At 40.6% G+C, this 12,037-nt stretch overlaps 1 protein-coding gene across 2 annotated transcripts in view; it reads right to left on the reverse strand.

Moving 5' to 3' along the window:
* Pms2 (mismatch repair endonuclease PMS2) overlaps positions 1-12,037 on the reverse strand; it is a 31,330-nt gene that overhangs the window by 2,439 nt on the left and 16,854 nt on the right. Inside the window, exons 13-21 of one of the 2 annotated variants that reach the window (XM_065452646.1) lie at positions 11,684-11,771; positions 9,023-9,811; positions 8,152-8,248; positions 7,480-7,516; positions 5,704-5,777; positions 4,167-4,336; positions 3,177-3,214; positions 1,554-1,658; positions 44-79 (exon numbers count right to left, since the gene is read on the reverse strand). In XM_065452646.1, coding sequence (XP_065308718.1) covers positions 44-79; positions 1,554-1,658; positions 3,177-3,214; positions 4,167-4,336; positions 5,704-5,777; positions 7,480-7,516; positions 8,152-8,248; positions 9,023-9,811; positions 11,684-11,771 — 1,434 coding nt within the window. Of the gene's footprint in view, positions 1-43; positions 80-1,553; positions 1,659-3,176; positions 3,215-4,166; positions 4,337-5,703; positions 5,835-7,479; positions 7,517-8,151; positions 8,249-9,022; positions 9,812-11,683; positions 11,772-12,037 lie in introns of both variants that reach the window. The other variant, XM_065452645.1, reaches the window with a different exon arrangement.

Here is a 12,037-nt window from a genome sequence, read left to right on the forward strand (position 1 = left end):
AACACCAAGCAACCAATTTGGTCGTACTTGCAGTTGTACTCACCCAAGGGTGATGCAGTTCGCCAAGGTGACTGACAACCTGAAAAATATGTCAATAGAAACACTTGCTCCACTTAAATTTTTTGCAGCACAATCCAAAAAGAAAGTTTTAGCTTGGTACAGTATTAGTAGTGCAAGCTGAAACATGAATGGCAAGAATGCCGCATTATTGGCTTGACAGGTTAATGTTTCTTAACTAGCTGCCTTTTTAATGGTAATTAATTTGTCCGATTTGCTAATTTGCTAATATAGAGAGATTTGATATCATTTGCCAATTCATGAGATCAGTGCTAGAACTCAAACTGTGTGGTGTGCTAACTGGGGAGGTTGGGAGCTACCCATCACAGTTTCATGAGGTCAGTGCTCTGAAGAATTAATTTCTGTTGGTGGGCCTTGAGGAAAGAGCGGGCCAGTCACATTGAAAAATTTTGTATATGTAGTGATCCCACAAATGATGTCACCGATAATGCAGGTCAGGCAGAGAGGTAAGCAGTAGCCAGTCCTACAAAAGCTATGCTGGACTGAAATGTGCATGATTTCACTGCTTCCTTCAAGTTCATAGGAATGCTTGATTCTCTAACTTTCCCTGAAGTCTGTTTTTCTTGCACAATAGTCACTCACCAGCGCAGTAGTATTTTTCTTGCAGATTTCAGTGAAATTTTGAAGACTCACTAGCGTTCATGAAGAGAAATTTTGAAAACAATGGAGGCACTGCTACAGGAGTCTTTCTCACATATATATGCAGCAACAAAATGCATTCAGCTTACAGCTAAGGCAAAAAATTTGTAAAATAATGGACATTAGATAAAACAGCTAGTGTCCAAACTTCCATGTGTCGGAGAGTGTAGCTTATTCGTAGTATTCTCTATCTGCTACAATGTTAACAATTTAACTAAAACTGTGTGGCAGCATTTGCAATGTCAATGCACGTTACTCCCAACAATCCCTGGCCTCAGCAGTTGGGCTCTCTTCACTTCTCTTCTCCTAGCTGTTCCTTCTCTAATTTCTCCCATTCTGTCCACTTTTTAGCCCACCCTGCAGTGCTGGCAAATGTTCAGGTGTCGTCTAGGCTGTTATGGTGTAGACAGCAGAATTTTCCTCTCCCTTTTGTTCTTCTAACAACTACAAATAGAAAATTATCCTGAATTTACACATTCTGAGCACTAGAGTTTGCTGCCGGGTTGGTATTACCAACATTGCTCAAAACAGGATCCCTTGTGCTCTCATCCAAGCATGGACAGGAGTAACATGGTCGAATGGAATAGCCCACTATGCTACACTCAAAATACATTTAAAATTGCACAATCCACTATATCTATACTTTCGCAGCTAAACTTGGCTGAAATACACTAAAATGGCAACACTGCATTAACCAATTTGCCATAAGCCATAATTATGGCAGGTTGAACAGGCTTGGGTAGACAGATTTTATAGGATCACTATGCTAAATAGTATAGCTGCAACACTTGCTGACTAAAAATGGCTGAGTGCCAACAACCAAGGAAACCACGCACCTTTTTCATGGTAAGCACAGTCAAGGCTGTTCCAACCATGACTGACTTTCGACAAGCACGTGAGGCAAACATTTGACGCAGCTTGGATGGCCTGCACACAGTATGCTACGCAAAGAATGGAGTGCAAAATGACAATTGTGCTAGAGCACATGAATGAGCATTCTCATTTACGACCAATGACCAAATGCACGAAAGAGCTGCTATTTGGCGCATTTGCCCTCCAACCAGTAGACCAACCTCGTGGTGGACCTTAGTGAAATTAATGATAGCTCTGGTTGGACACACATGGTGCTGCATTTACTTTTTGGCATTCTATTACCTTATAAAATCCTGATATCCGCATGCCATGTGACAGGCACAAAAAGTATTCAATGAGACAGAGCCTTCAGTCCAGTTACAGAGACACCATCACATCCATTGCTCAATAAACTGATAAACATACAGTTGAACTTTGTTATAACAAAATTGCATCTGGCAAGAAAATACCTTCACTATATCCTATGCTCATTCTAAGCATATATTTGTTACTTGCTGATGTTATCCGATAATTAATTTATATTCATGTTGGTTATATCGAGATTTGACCTTGGAGACCGCTGAGTTGCAACAATATACCCCCCCACCTTCACCTTTTTCTCACAGCACAAGTAAATCAACTTTCAGACTGTTCTGCAGCACTCAAACCATACAAATCAACAAGAAAGGCAAAAAAATCCACTGTCCATCCAGGATTGCTTTAAGCTGAAAGTGCGAAGGACTGTGTGCCCAAACACACAGCACGGCAAGTTCGTACACACAGCAAGTCTGGAAACTTCCCCATGGCTGTGAGTGGAACTTCAGTTGCCATTTAGAAGTATCAGAACTGCAATCCAACTGTTCCATTCGTGCTACAGGCTCAGAAAAGAACCGCGGAAAAGAGTGTCACTTCATGAGAGTGCATAGAAACATTGGGTAGACAAAGATCAATGTGTGTTCAGCACCAGCTATCAAATACGCCTACCTAGCACCAGGACCTCCATTAAAAGCAGCAAGCAGTGGTGAAAACAGCACAGAACCTAAATTTCTTGCCAAGCATGGCTTCTAAGCATGGTGGTGTCAACCATAAATCGTAAGCCAGTGCCACACGAAGCTTATATTCTTTGCATGACTTGGCCTCAGGAGAGTAGCAATGTCCCTCAACATGCAGGCAGATCTCAGTTACTTCAGGAAGTAAAGGTGTCACATTGAACTTTTCGAGAAACGCTGGTACACTGCAAGCATTGGTCAGATTGGAGGCAGCATCATACTAGCATTTTGGTCCCAGTGACAGATGGCTAAGCAGCTGTGCTGGAGCAATGAAATTTGCTAATGCATCTGTTCTACTTGAAGATGTTATGTAAACACAGCTTCCATGCTAAACTGGGGCTTTTGTTATAAAGATGTGCAGAATTAATAAACAAAATTTGCAACATTAGTTCACATCCTTTCATTCTTGTCCTTTCACACAATGTCCTCACATTTCTTGAAAGAGAATCGCTCATTTCATTATCGCCCAGTCCATGCCCATTGCATGAACTCTATGCATTATACTGCCTCAATAGCACTTGTGCATATGGTAATTGCAGAAAGCCACCTAGCACTCACAGGATTGTCACTCAGCATGAAGATGAGCTCATCCACATCTGCAAATAGAAAATGAAAAATAAAAACAGCAGTGTCATATGAAGAACATGCCCACCAAGGTGTGCAAGTGTGACTGGAGAGTTGCAAGTTCATAAACAGCTGAAGTGCCTCACAAGGGCACAAGTAAACAACAGAAAGAAGGTAGCAAGTATCCTTTCATGCTGTGTTGCACAAGTAGAAATGCAATATAAAAACGCACTGCAATAAAGAGAAGGCAATTGTGAATGCTGTGTAGAGAAACAAGAAATGCTTCCACATAGTGTTCTGTAAATAAAAGTGCCAGCCTGTACATGGCTCTTCCTGCTAAGCTGCTGCCTTATCTCTTCTCAACTTTAGTTTATTACTATGTTTCTGGGCATTGCTTACCAGTTTTGTCCAAAATAAATCCAATGTGGCTGTCATCTGAGGCGATGCCACTAAAAACATTTTTAAATTTTGTCACAGTGGAATGGTGGTGCCATCTGTCATGGCTATAGAGAAAGCATGGTAGTAACCATAGTAATGATAGATAGCACCACTGTTTCATTGTAATGGAAATGACATGTTTTGAGTGGCATCACCGCATACAGCCCCCACTTCTAACTTATTGTGGCTAGTAACTAATGCCCACAAACAGGTTATTAAACTAATGTTTCCTGTAAAATGTTACGTCTGGGTGAGATTTTTAATGAAGACAGACAAGCAGGAAGCACCTTCTGTGCACATCCACCATGTGCACCTTCTGCTTTTGTTTATGCAACACTGAGTAGTATCCATTGTACCCAGTGCTAATTTCTGTTGTTTTCAGGGCTTGGTTCTGGTATTTTGTAAGCTTGTTCCTGTTATTTCTTTCTTTATTAGCATAATCTAGCTCCCTAAGGTATTCACTATAGCAATAAGTTTGTTAGGTTGCTGCTTGATATATCAATGCATAAAAGCAAGCATAGGTTTTTTAAAGAGACAGGTGCTTGCCTTCCTTGCCGAATTGCCAGCTGCCACTGACAGGCACACTGACTAACCGGACACGCTTGCCCAGAGGCAAAGACTCGTCCACCTCAAATCCAAAGCCATTCTTCTCAAATATCTCAAGGTTTTCAGTGAGGACCATTTCATTAACAGCCGTGAGCTCAAGCACCTGAGGCCTGGAATTGAAAGCAATATGGATGAACACATGAGTCACACTCCACGGCCAATCATAGGTAGGCAAAATACCATCAATTAATGCCCTTAGGGCCCAGAGACCTGAAGAGAGTGGGTACAGTTCGTGTAAGTAGAAAATAAATTACAGAACTTATAACTGCAATATATATATATATATATATATATATATATATATATATATATATATATATATATATATATATATATATATATATATATATATATATATATATAGTACCATAGTTGCAATGATGGCACTAGTTACAATGTTCCTGCAAATACAAGGTTAACTACTGCATCACGAAAATGTTCATTTTTGCTGACCACAACAATATTGGCAGTAAAGTGATTCCATTCTTGTGACATGCAGGGAAGGAATGACTGAAAAGATGACTTTGAAATGAATGCATCTACACCTACCTCATGAATATGATCAACACATAGTGAAATATAGTGCAGCAGAGGAATGAGATAATTGTCTAGCACTGAATAGTGAAATAACCTATGAAATGTAGTTAAATACACAATTATCCGATGAAATGATAGGTTAAGTATGTCGAGGCTGATTGTGCCCACACATAGGCAGGCGCTATTGTTTGCCTAGCTTACACTTTTTGAAAATCATGGTTTAAAAGTCAGGCACTATTTTTATAAAGGAAAACAAGTAACCTCTCCATGCAACAGTTGGTTGTTTGTTCAAGGACAACTGTCAACCAATGTGTAATCTCTGGCAATTATAGACAACAAAAAGCTGAACGAGCCGGCAAGGATTCAGTTGAAAAGTTAGGCTCGGAAAACACAGACGCATGAGGAAAGACAAAGGACAACATGCGTGTAAGCAAGCCTTCAATTATCCTTCGTTAAGAACTGTCACGCCTGAACTAACACCTGTGGAGAGTGCACACATGCAGCCATGATTTACAAGGTGGCAATGTCTTCCTGAAAGCATGCACAGATATTTTTTTTGTCTTTAATCTTTTCCACCAAATTATGACCTTCCAATTTATGGCTAGCGTTTGTGTTGTTTTCTTCATTCCTTGTGTGTTCACATTTTCAATGCCCAACTTTGGCAAGCTGTCAAAAAGCTAACAAAAGCGAAGAGAAGAATCACATTGCAGGGTGTTTGAACATCGCACGAAGTGCAGGCACACAGATAGTTGCCAGAGGAATGCAGCTATTCTGTTAACTGAAATGAAGAAGTACGCCTACATTCCACTGGAGTAGCGGGCATTCATAGTCTTCCCTGCAGAGCAACTACCTAAAGAGTAGTCGCAATGAGTGCTACTTTCATTCAACCTATGTTGATAAAGATTCCCTGAACAAACAAGCAAGTCTCACAACAACTTACATGAGTAGGCGTTGTGTTTCCATGACGACGTCACGCTGGAGCATTTCAAAGTTGTACTTTTCATCAGCAGCATGCTGGTCGACGATAAAGAGGTCTTCACCAAGTTGTGTGATGATGAAACCGAGGTTAAACTACACAAGAAGCAGGAATACAGTTAGGCCACCTGTATCACAATCGGCATTAGTGAACGGGTTAACTTGCTTGATATCTAACATGAGAGAGCTACACTTCGAGTAGAGCAGTCTTAGTCACGGAGTAAGGTAGACAGAGGCATCAGCTCTGGCATCCTACAAACAAATAATAACAACGAACACATTGTGCAGTGTTGATCCTGTGCATTCAGCTTATTGCTTTGCTCTCATTCTCTGCTAAATCTCTCCCTGGCTCATGATTTCTCAAACCCTTTCAGATCATTTCAAAAGTAAGATGTCTGCTTATTTGCCTCTGGCACTTAGCAGTTTTGCATGATTAACATAATTAGAAAAAGTAGGTACATAATGATACATGAATTGTTTGAAGTATTTCACATTCGATGAAGCGTTTGTGTATAAATTACATGCCCATTAACCTAAAAAAAGTTAAATTGATTTGATTAGCAGACTCTTGAATTCAGGTGTACTGCCAAATAGCGCATCTGCGTGCCGTGTATACTAATGTGCCTTCCACAATAAAGAACTAGTTGTATATGAGCACTTGTCCTGTCATCTTTCCTATATTTGTCTCCACTTCATGTTTCTTTTGCTTTACCTTGATTGGCATGCACCAACTCCTTTAACAGCTTACTTTGGTAAAGCAACTAGCACTTCACATTTCATGGCTTGCCCCTTCCAGTTGAACAAAGTTGGTGTTCCTGTTTCTCTTACTCACGGGTCTCAGTTCAACAAGGCTTTTTAACACTCCTTTGAGTCTTTAGTAGCTGCCTACCTCACCCACACTGAACTGCAGTTGAAACAGTTTAAAATATGACTTTCAGTAAGGTAAGATGGCAATGGCAAATGATAAAGTGACTAGCATGGAAATAAACTTTTCTGTGACGATAGAAGGTTTCACAAGTTATGGCAGACTAAGGGTAGCTTTACTTACAAGCAACAACAATGAAAATGTAAAACAACAAGGATATTTACTATGTTGCCACTTTCGAATTCCTTGGAAAGTTCCAGGCTTTTCCTGGCTGTTATTCAAATTTTTATGGCAGTTTATGACACTGGTTGTTAGGCACAGGAAGGAAATTTCAAAAATGTTGGTTTAAAGTTTTCCAAGTTACTATTCCAAACCCGATTTTCAACAACTAATACTAGTAAGTAAGCTGCAAAATAGATGCAAGGCACTATCAAATTTGGCTGACTCAAGTGTTTCATGATATTCCAACTACCCAGCCAAGCTCACACTAAAAAACACCAGCAATAGATAACATTAGTATTTCCAAACTGTATAGGTTCAGATGAAAATTTCACTTCCTTCTGGCGTGCCACCAGCTTAGCCATGACCACTGTAAGTATCTATTTCCCTTATTCAAAGTGACCGTGGTAAAAATCCTCATTTTCTTCCCTTGAACTTTCCAGAACTGACAATTTCACTGACAACGGCAAACAGGTAATTGCATGTACACTTCTCCATCTAAAACAAAATGGGCCAATCAGTAAAAAAAAGAGAAACAGAGATTAAAAATCTTATGTCCTTTTGCTACACCACACTGTCCCCACATGATTTCCTAGTGTAAAAATATGCGAGTGCATACAAAGCGAAAATTTTTCAACTAGAAAAACAAAAACATACCTGACCAATTATCTTCATTTCCTCAAACATGTCCTTGCTGAAAGAAAACCAAATAGCATACCACATAATTTTACAATTCAAATCACATGCTGTTCTAAGCACCACCAAAGGAAATATGCAAGCACATGACAAGCAGCCTTGTTTCACACCAAGTATGCCATAATCCATAAAGGATTATGGCAAACTGCAAATTGTTACTTAACTCACCATGCTTTCTTTTTTTTTTTTTACGCAGTGCAAAGGCAGAAAATGACTAGTTTCATCTTTACGAGTGTCATAAGCCATACATGGCATCATAAGGTGGCAGTCATCAGTGCCTTTTGCATGTGTCATGCATAAAGTGTGTGAATGCACTAGACAAGCTATGGTTTATGTTTAAGGCATGATGGCATGACACAGTGCAAGCCTTTGGCAAAATAGTACTCTCTCCGATTGCTTCCATTTTCATTTGCGGCCCTCTAAATTGAAGGAAGCAGTTCACCACTTGTGGCATAAACTATGCATGAATCACAGTACCACTGCCATTGGCAGCTATGCACCAAACTGCAGATTCGCCAAAGAAAGATGCATTTAAAATGTAAAGGCGATGTATTACTCAACTTAGTAACTACTAGATGCCAGCCTTACAGCAGCACAGAATGCACAGCAGAACAATGATAAGGTCAAACCAACCTAATCTGCCTGCTCAGCTCATTCTCAGCTGCTGCATTATCAGAAGGTGTGATGGCTGCCCGGAAGCCACGAGATAACTTTTCCACTGCAGGTTTATCTGAAGAAAAAAAATTGACAGCGTTCTTTTGCTCTCCCTCTGAACTATCTGCATAATACTGACATCACAACAAATAGGAAAGGTTTAAATACCATTAGTAAACATGAAACTCATTTGCATTGTTTAGAACAGTATCGTGATGAGCACTGTGATACTGCTATGCTTATGCGACATGTCTTATATTGCCAAACACAACTTCCCTATATCGTTAGTATCCTAAAACAATAAATAATGAAGTGCCCCCAGCCCCTAGAATTAGACATTTCAGTCATTAACTTTACCTTTGTCCTTTCCATTCAGAGGGGAGTGGTTATACCATCACATTGTAGCGATGGTGGAAAACCAAGCGCTGCCAGTAGTGCAAGCTTAGAATACATCTCTTCATTTAGAAAACTTGTCCCCAGAAAGATGAGCAACACTCGAATCAGGACAGTGGCGAGCTCACTTATTGGTTGTTAAATCCAATCTTGTGGCTTAAGTCGATCCAGTATTTATACACGCGTCACCACATTTTACCCGTGTAATCATAGGTGCTCACATAGATTAAAACATGTGCAACAAAATTCATGGCACATGTAAAATCTGATTAACCATGCCTTCTCACCTCAAATTCGTAAATTTTCTCACCAAGCTTTGGATACAGAAAGTGTGCCATGCACGAAAGTGGATTCAGTAACAGCAAAAACTAAAACAATTAAGCATGGAACTACAGCCTATAATAATAAAAGTAGACATAACAAATAATATCATGTGGGAAAGAAGTCAAATACTCACCAGATGAATCCCAATTCACACTGTGGATACGTTCAGCTAGGCTCTTGCAACTGACGTTTAGAGGTTTTGTCTGTCTGTGGCCACTAACCTGACGATCGACTTCAACCACCTCATCCTGGAGTTTCTCGTTGTTTTCCACACTGCACAAGCTGTTGTTTTCATCTAAGTTGTCGCCACTTTCATCTTCAGCAGTTCCTTCAGATGCTAGTTCCATGGTTCCACCAGGTTTATCAACACGTTCACAGGCAGTCCTCTGCACTACAGCCTCTTCTATAGATTTTGTGCAAGAACCAAACCGAAACCTATCCAGGGAACGAATTCCACGAGCCTCCGTTTCCTTGCCATTGAGCTTGACAGTATGCAAAGACAGGCTCCTTCTACACAGGGTATGTGGAACACGCACTGCAGTTTGTCCCGCACTACCTGAAGCCAGATCTTGTGGCTGGCTCTGGCTGCCTCCTTCCCTGAACCGCGCACCTTGTGTTGTTGAATCATGCAATTCTAGAGGTGGTGAGCCACCTCTGCATTCAGTGTCACCAGATGGTGTGAGGCTGCCGATGTTTGATGACAATTTAGCTCTCCTACGGTGACCTCCAATGCTCTCAGGTGAGCTCCAAAAACCAGCAGGGTCTTCAAGCAGCACTTCCTCGTCAGAGCACAGAGGTTCGAGAGATTCGGATGTACTTGAACCTTGACTATTTCCAGAAACTGTGGATTGGGAACGGCTTGGTGAAGAGTCGGTAGCTGGAGGTGTGAATGGCAAACAGCTCTTGCTTTCAAGCCGACGAACTGAAAAGAGATCGGTGACCACTGATGTCACACATGTTCATGCAACCTCTCCTACAAGGGAGCATTTCATCACTGGCTGGCATCTGGGTATTGGCTAGTCATGATATTTATCTGTGGTTTAAGGAGAGAATAATTTTAGCAATGGCTAACTGCAGATGGGATTTGCATAGGACATTTGACACCAATCACAAACAAAAGTTAAAAAAGAAACAATAATAATAATAATAATTAAAAGCAGTAGTTCTGACATGCTTGGTGCAATTCAAAGATACACAACAAGTAGCACCTATATTTCATACTGTCCAGGCAAAAAAAGAAATAGGCAGGACCACCTCATTGACGTTGTCACAATGACGTCCAAGCATATGTGCAATGTCTCGAAAGTAAAATTTCTCCAGTCATACTTTGCACTTTTTTTCCTGCATAGGCCAATGCTAGGCTGCATAAACACTGAACAATGGGGATGGGATGAGACACAGTCAACAGGAACAGAATGACTCCTGGTGCAGGCATGGTGCCAGGACTCTCCCGGCAGGTCCCTTAACCAGTGAACCCTGACCAATGTACTCTGGCTTGCCGACTGCATTGCAGAAATTAAAAAACTTGCAAGGTTGCAAAACCTCCAAATGGATACTTGAGTGTCTTTATGACACACACGTGTTGCTGAAATGGCTTTTCATTCCACTGCACTGTCAGCAAAAGAGCCCAAGACTGTTAGTGGCTGACTACATGTGCCATGCTTGATACCTTGTTCAGTCGCCAATAACATAAGAAGATGATCCAAAATGGCAGTCACTTTGGCACCCAAATCTACTTTGAGAGAGAGTGTGTAGTTGTTTAGGGTGATTTTCTTATACAGACAGGATCTCGAATGTCTGCCATCTACAAGAGTTAGCTTGTGCAATCTTGTTGAGGCACAGGTCTGCATATCATCCCTTCAAGGGCAGAGCGACAGCTGGGCATAGGTGATAATGGTATTCTCAACAGTGCTTGCCAGAAGCAAAATGTGCCAAAACTGGCACTGTGTTATTGCTTACATTGAAAATTCAGCACAAGAAAGCAAGATGAAGAAAGGGACACGATAGCACATCTCACTTTGTTTTCATCTGTTCGCCAAGCTGAATTTTTAACGTAAACCTGTACCAACTAGTACATATATCCTACTCCTTAGCATTATCTTGTGGTACTGAGTAGAAATGCCAGAGTCCACAGTATTCCTAAAGTCTGGTATCATGTTTAACTTGCTGTTTTGGGGCAAGAACTTGTGAATATATTTTACAGAAATCATTCTCAAGGCAATATAATTGCTTCTTAGTTGACTACTCATTTTACATCCAGCATCCAACACAACATTTCGTAGAGTCCTGATGGAGCCGAGCTTGGCTTGTAGGATTGTGGTGTTGAGTTGGGCTGAGCACATTCCATAAAGAATGCCTCAGGCCAGGCTCATAGCTCTGACTAAGCTTTAACAAGTACTCCCCGTCTGGTAAGCCTCCACTACAAACAATGGCAAATTTTCATAATCAACACACATGCAATAACCCTCACCAAACGAGGCATTTACAGCCAACAAATGCCACTTCAATTTCTCCAACTAACAGCGCAACATCTTGGTATGCTCAATTTTCCACAGAATCCAACGTAGTTTCGAATTTGGTGAAAGTTTAGAGCATTCCAATATATTAGCACGGAATGCAGAAATGTGCACAAAAGCTCGACAAAATTTTTTTAACGACAAATTAAGAACTTCCAAATCTGGCCCACTAATTTGCTTACTGATAATGCAAGCAAGTACTAAGACCAATGAATAAGATATTCCATGCTTAAATGGCTCATTCAAATGCAGAAACCAAGCTTTCTTGTTTGGCTTACATTTGAAGCTCTGCAGAGCAGCAGATGACTTGACAGTTGAAGTGCCCAGTGCAGAGGATGTTCGTTTCACAGGAGTGATAAAAGCACCCTGGAAATCAAGAAAAGTGGAGCGAGTTTGAAACACAAGCATCATGTTTATTTTTTCCCTGCATAAGCAGCATTTCTTTTCCATCACTAATATATGTTTCACAATATTCCAACTTGTTCAATGTATCCTAGCAAACACAGAAAATTCTAAGGACTGCACAGTAGAGAGATTTTTTTCTTTTCTTTTTTCCAGCCCATTATCAGCAGTAACTTGCATCAGTAAATGCTTGGTAATATTGCATGACTAATTAGCTGATATGCAACCAG

Source organism: Dermacentor albipictus, chromosome 8 (assembly GCF_038994185.2).
Source record: "Dermacentor albipictus isolate Rhodes 1998 colony chromosome 8, USDA_Dalb.pri_finalv2, whole genome shotgun sequence".
In the NCBI taxonomy this organism is placed as follows: domain Eukaryota; kingdom Metazoa; phylum Arthropoda; class Arachnida; order Ixodida; family Ixodidae; genus Dermacentor; species Dermacentor albipictus.